At 42.8% G+C, this 10,806-nt stretch overlaps 1 protein-coding gene across 1 annotated transcript; it reads left to right on the top strand.

The window, feature by feature from the left end:
• Positions 1 to 2,652: 2,652 nt before the first annotated feature.
• Positions 2,653 to 5,581, top strand: LOC146568314 (uncharacterized). Its single transcript, XM_085284291.1, has 3 exons — positions 2,653 to 2,799; positions 4,015 to 4,059; positions 4,152 to 5,581. The coding sequence occupies exons 2-3, from the start codon at positions 4,020 to 4,022 to the stop codon at positions 4,943 to 4,945; spliced, it is 834 nt and encodes a 277-aa protein (XP_085140417.1). The 5' UTR covers positions 2,653 to 2,799; positions 4,015 to 4,019; the 3' UTR covers positions 4,946 to 5,581.
• Positions 5,582 to 10,806: the final 5,225 nt, after the last annotated feature.

Genomic DNA, 10,806 nt, shown 5'->3' with positions numbered 1-10,806 from the left:
ACTATTTGCTACTTTTATTCCACATACAACTGTCCACTGTACAAATCGGCACACGGCCTCAAACCATTAAACAAATGCACAGACTGCACAAATAACTGCACCATTTACTATGCCAAATTTCAACATTGGCCTATTGCATAACTTAGTGCAGAAGTATACATAAACCAAAAGATGCATCAAAATGATTCAAGCTGCGCTCAAGCTGCAGTCAACAGAAGGTTTCGCCTCATGCTCACCCTACCTTTCTGCTCATTAACATCAGGTGCCGTGAACAGGTGAGTGCAACCACATTTATCACACCCATTAAATCCTTTTATCTCATTGTGTTTGAATAATTGTAATTCCTTCTACTGGGATCTCAGCCAGAAGTCCATCTTTCACCTCCAGCTCATTTAAATCTCAGCTGCCAGACTTATAACAAATTCAAAGAAATAAATCATCATTCTCCTCCTCACAACCTTTTGGGTATACGATACATGGGTACAAGCCTTGTTACAGATTTGGTCACTTTTTATGAACCAAGTCACTGCCTGCATTCTGCACATCAGACACTCTTAGCTGTCCGTGCAGCCTGGCTCAATGCAAAAAGAAAACAAACCGTTTCATGTTTTAACTCTTTGAACTTTTCTTTTGAGTTTTTAACTAAGATTTTATTGTGTTCTTTAACACACTTTGTAACTGTTTTGAAAGTGCTAGGCAAATTAACTGTTAACTATTACTGTTATTATTGTTATTGACAGTCTGGAGCTTTGGCAGTATGGAAGGTGGATGCGAGAGGGAGACTTCATGGAAACCACCTTTTTCTTTCCCATCACCATATTCCTGAATGTTTCCAAATGCATAGGTTAAAAAAAACAAAACTCGTTGCTTTTTTAAAAATTCTGCAACACTCAGAAATCCTAGCAGCTGGCACCACCAATGGACGCATAGCAATGTGGAGGATGGTGGTGCAGTCGGGTAGCAGTAGACACTAAGCCCCAGTGGAAACTGCAGACACCAACAGAAATTGGAGGAAATGTCACTCAGCTACAGGTAATGTCTTGACCAGCATTAGTACATTACTTTCGTTTGGTTTAATTACACTTTTATTTTAACTGGAGATTGACAGTAACAACACTGTTTTTCTTTGAGCCAAAATTTCATTGAAGGAAATTTCAATGCAGCTTTGATGCTGGATGGAGACAGCAACGCATTTTAAAACCCTGACTTGGACTGTGGGAATCAAGTCTTTACAATGCACACACACACACACACACACACACACACACACACACACACACCAGCCTGACCAATAAGAGCCAAGAGTTGCAGTGATAGGCAGGCTGAACCAGCAAATAGCCAGAAACAACTGGTCAGTGCAGCACCGCCTCAGGTACCACATACAGATTTTAACTGGCTTCTGACTTTGTGTGGTGTGGAGTATGCTAGATTTTATATAAATATGGATGAGATTAGCTGGGGATGAACAAAATCTCCTTCAGCAACTATTAAATAGCCAGAAGGGGCCAGACAGTCAATATATTAATTCAGCGTTCCTACAGAACAGACCGTAAAGCATTCCCAAAAAGTCAAAACAATTATTTTAGCAGCTGATTTCTGTACTTAAAAAAACCCCAAACAAACATTTATTATAGCTCTATTATGTAGGTAATGTAGGAGACGTGGACACAAATACACAGAGGGTTAACGAGGGAAGTGGGAGCACACGGGGAACACAGGCGACACTGATAATCATAACGAGACACGGCAGGAGTAACACAACACTGACGGGAGACTATCAAAGTAAAACAGGAAGCACACAGAGACGCAGACCAGATTGGAAGAGAACACAGACATAGCGGGCTGGGAAAACATGGAATAAAACACAAGGAGGAGAAACGAGGCATGGGGGCTGGCAGATACACAGAGGGGGCACACAGGGGGTAAAGTCACGAGGGGAAATCAAATAAGCAACATCTTAACAGAACAACCGAGGGACCCTAAAGCTGACATCAAACAACAACAATACAAGACACACAAAAAACCAGGTAGAAGTCCCAGGACCATGACATGCAGGTGGTTACATATGGTTAAAATGATTCAAATGCACTAAGTATGCATGTTTTTCATATCAATATAGTCCATAACTTGATTACTGTCTGTAGCCCACATGATTAAACACTTTAGTTACATAAAACATGTGAGGTTAGATTTTATCTACTGTATAGCCTGTATAGTAAATTAATATGTAGCCCAATAAGTATAAAATCCAGAAAGCTACACAACATGGGACGGTTCATTTACAAACACAGTTCTAACTTGAGTTTCACACAGTTTTTATTAGAAAACAATCAAATTGTTAAATGCTTCAAGTACACAAAATGTCAGAAATCTGCACCGTCATGAACAGAAATTTAAACCTAATTTTTCGTGATTTGTTGATTAACCCTCCGAGGTCTAAATCCCACGTTGTGCACATCAACATCACAGATTTGTACAAATAAAATTTATAACAAAGACATGTTAAATATTAAGCACTGGAAACAGCTTGTTGTTTTGTTGCCATAGCGTTTTGTTTTGTCTCCATTTAAAAGATATCAAAATCTGAGCAAACAACTTGATGTCAAAAGAATCTCTGCACATTCCGCAGTCTTTGCTGCTAAAGTGACATCACAGCATTTAAGCATGTTTGAATGAAAACATCAGCATATGAACACAAAACTGAAGAGACACTGCAACCGAATGAAAGCAGACCACTATTTAGTGACATTTGGACGTTTCCCTGAGGATTAACTGCTGTGTAATCTACCAAGAACTAAAGTAAGCTCAAATTTCAGTTTATAAACTCAAGATCATTTACTTAAATATATAAAGCCTGATTTCCCTGCTTGCCAGGACAGTATTTATGTACTTTACATTGTGCAAGACTAGACTATATTTTCCATAATAGAGAGGATGATGTGGATCTATTATTCAGGAAAACAAATGAAGACTTAACTATTTGTCAGCTGATGTAATATTTGACAAATGATACATAAATTAGAAAATGTTCTTAATCATATCTTAGAGTGACAGAAGCTCTTTTTAACACGATTATTTCTCAGATTATTTTGTTCATTTAGGAAAATAGAGAAGACGTAAGTTTTGTTCTCAAACAAACTATTAGAATTTCTGAGAAACTGAGCCTACGTGCACATGTACACGGCTATTTTTGAAAGCGCAGCTTTGTCTCTGCATTTGGGCCTTTCGTCCACACCTAAACAGCAGATTGAGTCACTGAAAGGTGAGATTTTTAAAAAGGACGTTTTTGTGTTCAGGTGTGGACGAGGAAAACGGACATTTACTCAGGCAATGTCAAAAGTGTGCGCCGCTGTTGAAGTCACGCTGTGGCCACGTTATTGTTTACGTGAGATCAATTTCTACAATGGCAGATGTAGACAACATACTGTGTCTGTTAATCTTAGTATCTGCAGTTTTTACACGCTTACATCAGACGTGGATTCTACATTCAACACAGACGCTCTCCCAACCCAAATCCTGACGTCGGTTTGGAAGAAATGTAATTTAAAAAAATGACATTTATGTATGCTGTATGCATTTAGTCCATTCCAAAGTTGTGAGTCTGTCTTTAGTTATTAACATTTGAAACGATGAAGGCACGTGAAAGTAACACAAAATTAGCTGCTTTTCCAGAAAAAGAGAAAAACTTCTCAGAAGTACGTAAGGTTTTATGAGGTTTTCCCACCCAGGCTTCTAGACTTCTGATTGGCCAACATTTCTACACGGTTAAGATTTGGCGTGTTCTTGACAGCGTTTCACTTTGTTTTTAGTGTTTAGATGTGGAAGGAGATATTTTTTCAAAACTGCACATGTGGACTGGATTTTTTTTTTTTTTAAACGAAAAAGGAAAAACGTCCGTTTTCAAACATAGCCGTGTACGTTTGGACGCAGCCTAAAGTCATCACAAAAAAAGCAAATTCTCTGAACATTCTGGGTTGAGGTTTAGTGATCATTGTTGTTTTGTGTTCCTTGTAGTCAAAATGAGTGCAAGTGGAGACGGACCACAAAATAACCAAAACGGTAAGCACATGTACTCAGTCTTGAAATTGATGAAAAACAGATTTTCAGCAGATAGTTATGGATGTTAATTAAAAGATTTAATGATCTTGCAGGCCAACAGGTTAACCCACGAATGTTGGCAAATGGAGATCAGGAACCTGCTAATGGCTTCCTGAACAGACTGTATCGCGCTCTCCATGAATATTGTTGCTATCTAGATGAGCTAATAGCTTCAGTACTGGCACAATATGACAATTACCTTTACGGGGACGAAGACGATGACGATGACGATGACGACGATGACGATGACGACGACGACGACGACGACGACGATGACGATGACGATGACGACGATGACGACGATGACGACGACGACGACGACGACGACAACGACGATGACGACGACGACGACAACGACAACGACGATGACGACAACGATGACGACAATGACGGCGGCGACGGCGACGGCAACGATGACGATGACGATGACGACGACGACGATGTTCAAAATATTCATGTGAGGGACAATAATGCCAATGGTGACAACGATGAACAGCACGGGGATGCTGTGGTTGTGATCATTTTCAATGTTGGTGGCATTGAAAATGAGGAGGCATTTGAAGGCCGCATGGATGTTCGCCAGTACATCCCAGAAGAGGACCCTCAGCCAGGTGTTTCCAGGAAGAGGTCTAGAGAGAGGGATGAAGAAGATTTAGGAGCAAACAAAAGAATGAGATGGAGCGATGATGACTCTGAAGTATTTGAAGATGCGCACGAAGAGCTTGAACACGAAACTGGAGGCTCGAGGAAGCGTTCCCGAGAGGATTTTGAGCAAGAAGAGGAATACTTGCCTGTGTGCAAACTTCAGAGGTGTTCAATTGAGTCGACCAGCAGCAATGAAGACTAAGACTACTTCGACGGGTTTTTTCAGTATCCTTTCAGTAATCTGATGGCCTACTCAGGTGATCCTGAATCCTCTATGCTGCAATAAGCTGGGCATACACTGTGCTGCGATTTTTCAGTCGCGTTATTCGGCTCCTGATCAAACTGTAGGATTGACTCGCAGGGGTGAGAAGTTTGATCAAGGCCAAACTCGGGACGATCCCCAAAACGATCGCACGACTGAAAAATCGGCTCAAAATGGGCCAAAAATCGCACAGTGTATGCCCAGCATTAGGCTGCCGGGGGATTCCCATGATGCACTGGGTGTTTCTTCTTCACCCACTATGTTTAATAGACCTCTCTGCACTGAATGGTACTTGTTATTAACCTCTGTCTCTGTTCCATGTCTTTATACTATTTTCCTTGCCCCTCCCCAACCGGTCGCAGCAGATGGCCGCCCCTCCCTGAGCCTGGTTCTGCTGGAGGTTTCTTCCTGTTAAAAGGGAGTTTTTCCTTCCCACTGTCGCCAAAGTGCTTGCTCATAGGGGGTCATATGATTGTTGGGGTTTTCTTTGTAAGTATATCTTACAATATAAAGCGCCTTCAGGTGACTGTTGCTGTCATTTGGCGCTCTTTAAATAAAATTGAATTGAAAATTAAATAGATGTCACTGTGATGATTTCTTCCCTGCATAGAAAGCTTAGACCCAAATGCAGATTCAATGCACATGGTTAAACTATTTATGAGACTTTAGAGAGGGAATGGAGAACGTGGCTCGAGCTAGGAGTGTCAGCAGACAGCAGGAACCAGAGGAAAAGCTATCGAGAGACTGAACACCTGGCTCCTGATGGGAACAATCCAACGGGAATTCTGCAACAGAGGGAGAAGAAGTTGCTGGACGGGTAAGGGAGTTTGAGGGTAGGATGAGTACGTTGGCAGAGGAGACCTAAACACAGGGAAAACAAGGTTAAACACAGGGAAGGAGCACGCCAGAACTGGAGCAGAGGGGAAGCCTAGTTACCACTGGAGATGGCAGAACAAACTGGCGAGGAGTAGCAGGCAGCGCTGGTTTAAGAAGCCCTCCTGCTGATTGTTTGCAGATGAGGCCCAGGTGAGATGCTGGAAACTCCACCTCTGAAGTGTGGACACAGTATCCCCATTCCAAGTGGAAAAGCCCCTCAGACACTTCCGTGGTGCATGACAAGAAGGATGAGAAAGCATTCATGGTCCATCCATCCCTCCGTCAGCGTAATGCCTAAAAGTTTATTCAGATGTAAATGTATTACATTTTTAAATAAAGATCATCAGTGTTTTTAATGACGCTGCAGTTCATTCATGTGTCTCTATTGGACAGTGTTGTAGAAGTTACAGAAGACAGGAATCAGTTCCAGCTTGGCCTGACATTTGATCACTAGTGATGTGTGATACCACTGATTTCCTTTCCGATCCCATACCACGTAAAATTCAGGGTGGTATCGACGATACTGCTCCGATACTTTGTACAAAAACTTTACTCTTTTATTGTATCTCAAATTATAGCGTCATAATCATTACAGGACATCAGATTACTTGTTCTTATCACTTAATAATGCAGAATTCATCATATAGAAATCAAAAACCTGAAGTTGTGCACTATGTGAACACCTTGCCTGCCTGCAGCACTAAAGGACTCCCTGAGAGACGTCTGTCTCACCCTAGCAGCACCCGTCCTTCTCCTCCTCTTCAGTTTGCCTCAACATAAGCTCGTCATATTCTGTGATATGATTTACTTTGAGGTGTTTGACAAGGTTAGTGGTGTTGCCACAACACCTCACTTTCTTGCCACATGTATCGCAAACCACGTCTGGGCTGTTTGTGGATGTAAAATACGTGCGCACATGACTCCAGTTACGCTCAGCCATTGTTGTGAGTGCGCACGCCACAGGCTGCCACACATTTATACAGCCGTATTTCACACATGACTATAAAAGGCGGAAGAGGGAGTAGTTCTTTCCAATGTAGACAATCTGAATGTGTCAGGGTCCTGGGTCTCCTGACCCAGCATTTCAGTTCTTTGTAATTTTTGTATTATTGTACTTGTGTGAGTTTCTATGGTTTCTAGTTTCGATCCCTTGCCCTTCATGTTTCTCTATGTCCCCTCTGTTCTGTGTAAGTCTGTGTCTGCATGTTTGAGTTCCCCTCTGTGTCTCTCGGTTCTTAGAGTCCTCTGCCTTATGGTTTATGTCTTTGTTTCTTAGTTGCAGTCTCCACTGTGTCAAGTTCGCGTCTCTGTGTGATCCTTCCTGTTTTACTTTGAAGGTCCGTGACTTATGTGAATGTGTCCTGCTTTGCTTGTCTCGTCAGTTCTAATTTCCCCCAGCTGTGCTCTCCTTCTGTGTCTCATTCTCCTCGTTACTTCCCAGTGTATTTAGACCCTGTGTTTCTCTGTGTCAGTGTTGCGTCGTACCCTCAACTAGCTGTGTGTGTTTTGCCTCCGTGTTGCCAGTGGTTTGTTTCCAGTTCAGTGTTTTAGTCCACCAGCGTTTTTGTTTGTCTTTTGGTGAGTTTAGTTAGTAAGAGGTTTTCCAGCATTAAAGCTGCGCTTTAAGTTGAATTTCTGTGTCTGAGTCCTGCATTTTGGATCCACCACTCCTGCTTGCCCGCCTGCCACACAGCCAACCATGACAGAATGATAGTTTCTTTCCACTGTGTTCCTGTTAATGAAAAACTACAATTTACCCCAAAATGATTCAAATATCGATATTTTAATGTGGAAACCTTCTGTTTCCACATCTGGACTTTCTGTTGCTGCCCACGCGGGTGAAACTTTCTTTGAAGTGGCTCATTGAAGTTGTAATTGATAATCAATTCCCACACAATGTGAGAATCCAATCAATTTGTTTATCAGGGGAAAGGTGTGATTTCTTAGGACACTGGAGCCTAACATTAACTGGTTTAAAATTAGCTTATTTCCATAAGAAGAAAAACATACTGAGAAAGAGATCACCAAAATATACATGTACAAATGTGAAATAGTCATATGTAGTGTGAAAGAGCTATTTGACATCTTTAAATTCAAAGTAATGTATAAATCCACTTACATAAAACATGAAAAGGCGGCGCAGCGATGCCCATCTCAGCCAGTGTATGATGGTGGGGCAAGATGGCAGCTTCCACAACATGACGCCAGCTCCTATGTATTTTTAGTAGATAAATGATACGTTTATGTATCAATTTGTTGGAAGATGTAATTACACCTTAATTATGTAATTAGAAGCAAAAATGATTTTTTTTAAATCAAATCACCTCAAAAAATTACTGTACTTACTTTCTAAATCATTCTTTACCTCTGAAAGGGGTGGCTGTGGCTCAGGAGGTGGAGCAGGTCATCTACTAATCAGATGGTTTTTGGGTCGATCCCTGGCTGCTCCAGAGTGCATGCTAACTGTCCTTGGGCAAGACATTAACCCCAAGTCACTCTCTGATGCATTCATCAGAGTATGAATGTGTGTGAATGTTAGGTAGAAAGCACAGAAAAAGGGCTTCTATGAACAGGTGTGAATGAGGCAACCTGTATAGAGCGCTTTGAATGTTCAGGTAGAGTAGAAAAGCACTGTAAAAATTTCTCTGTGTTGATTTCTTTTGGACCTCAAACATTACTCACCTTGTTGCAGGTTTCTTTATTAATGCTGAAAACCCAGAATGGAAACTGACCTTACTGCTTCCTTCCTTTCCAAACTATTGCGGCTCCTCCAACCAACGGCCGCGGCAGGCTAAACATGAGGACACAGATGACGTGCAACAGTAAATGGTAAATGGCCTGTATTTGTATAGCGTATAGGTCCCTAAGGACCCCAAAGCGCTTTACACAACCTGTCATCCACCCATTCACACACACATTCACACACTGGTGATGGCAAGCTACAATGTAGCTGTTATGTATGAACCAAGAATTATTGTGTGCTATGCAAGCCATCGCCAGTAGGGGGCACCACGCCCAGTTATGTGTGTATGTTACTTCTGTGTGATCTCAATAAAGAAGAAGTCAACTTGTAAACAAACTGTTGTATGTGCAGTCTGACTCGGCATAATCCTTAATAGTGTATTGACACTACAGTGGAAATATAACATAAATTGGCGACGAGTTGTGACGTCTGGAAGACTTGGCTGTCTACTGAGCATGAACTGACTGCGTGGCCGAGTTCGGACGGAAAACGGACGATCGCGTGGTGAATTAGCATCGGAGCTAGCTGCTAGCTGCTTTTCGCCGACGAGTCAAAAACGACAGTGTTGGCTGTGGACAGCGGATACATCATGGCTGGAATGATTGGACAGATGGACCCTTTTGATGATGCTGGTGAGCAATGGGCGACGTATATTGAACGTTTTGAGCATTACACCCTTGCTAATGACATTCAGCCTGAGAAACGGGTCCCGGTGCTGCTGAGTGTGATGGGTCCCAAGACGTACAGTCTGCTGCGTAATCTAGTGGCGCCAAGCAAGCCTGGGACAATGCAGTATGACAATATTGTGGGTGTTTTGCAAGCTCATTTTGCTCCCAAACCGCTGGTAATAGCTGAAAGGTTCCGGTTCCACAAGAGGAATCAGGGGGAAGAAGAAACGGTCGCACAGTATGTGGCGGTGCTGAAAAGACTGTCAGAACATTGCGAGTTTGGTGCGTATCTGGAAGATGCTCTACGAGACAGATTTGTGTGTGGATTAAAGTGTGAAACTGTGCAGAAGCGTCTTTTGACTGAGAAGGATCTCACGTTTCGCAAAGCAGTTGATTATGCTGTGTCGGCAGAGACAGCAACACGTGAAGTGCAGCAGTTGAGTGGTTCCCTTAAAGTGAATGCAGTGCTGTCACAAAGAGGTGAAAAATGCCGCCGCTGCGGGAAAATGAATCATACTGATGATGACTGCTGGTACAAAGACCGTGACTGTCACCAGTGTGGAAGGAAGGGCCACACGAAACGCATGTGCAAAGGTAGAGCCAGAAGCAGCCAAGATTGGAACAGGAAAGAGAAAGAGGGGAAACATGAGCTGAAAGGCAATGCAGTTAAAAACAGAGCAAAGGACAAAAAGAGGAGAATTCATCATGTTGCCGCTGAGGAGAGTGAAAGTGAAGGAACCAGACCCGACACTGATAGTGAGTTGGAGCTGTATTCTTTGTCACGAAAAGAGAAATATTCACGTATCTCCCTAATGCCTGTAGTTAACGGGAAGAAAATGGAGATGGAGCTGGATACAGGGGCTGCTGTGTCTTTGATTCCATGGGAACAATATAAAAGTATGCTGAGTCAGTTGCCGCTGCAACCCACTGACATCATGCTGAAAACGTACACTGGGGAGCCGCTGGCACCAGAAGGGGTCATCAAGGTGCAAGTTGAACTGAATAAGCAGCGTGCAACTCTACCCTTGTACGTGGTAAAGGTGGATGCTCCACCACTGTTTGGTAGGGAGTGGCTGAGAGTGATTAAGCTGAACTGGAAAGACTTAAAGATGGTCCATGCCAGAGAGCAAAGCGGAAATGACAATCTGGAGGCTGTGCTAAAGAAACACTCTGCAGTTTTCTCTAAGGAGCTGGGCACAATGAAAGGAATTAAAGCCAGATTGACTCTTAGGCCTGATAGTGTCCCCAAATTCTGTCCACCACGTAACGTGCCTTATGCTCTCCGCCCTCGGGTGGAGGCAGAACTGAAACGCCTGACTGAGCTTCGGGTGATCACACCAGTGGAGCATAGTGATTGGGCTACGCCCGTGGTCCCTGTCAACAAGAAGGATGGCTCAGTGAGACTCTGTGGTGATTTCAAGGTCACTCTTAATTCGCAGCTCTGTGTGGATAAGTACCCACTTCCACGCATTGAGGACCTGTTTGCTTCTCTAGCAGGAGGTCAGCATTTCAGT

The sequence above is a fragment of the Mchenga conophoros genome, linkage group LG8, assembly GCF_057382185.1.
Source record: "Mchenga conophoros isolate Kocher_MC1m ecotype Shallow Benthic linkage group LG8, M_conophoros_male_GT1.1, whole genome shotgun sequence".
NCBI classification, from domain to species: Eukaryota; Metazoa; Chordata; class Actinopteri; order Cichliformes; family Cichlidae; genus Mchenga; species Mchenga conophoros.
This window is presented reverse-complemented; position numbering and strand designations above follow the sequence as displayed.

Bases quoted from the DNA above. Each gene is read 5' to 3' on its own strand.
- LOC146568314 (XM_085284291.1), top strand. From the start codon at position 4,020: ATGAGTGCAAGTGGAGACGGACCACAAAATAACCAAAACG. The intron at 4,060-4,151 runs GTAAGCACATGT...ATGATCTTGCAG, and splicing joins ACCACAAAATAACCAAAACG to GCCAACAGGTTAACCCACGA.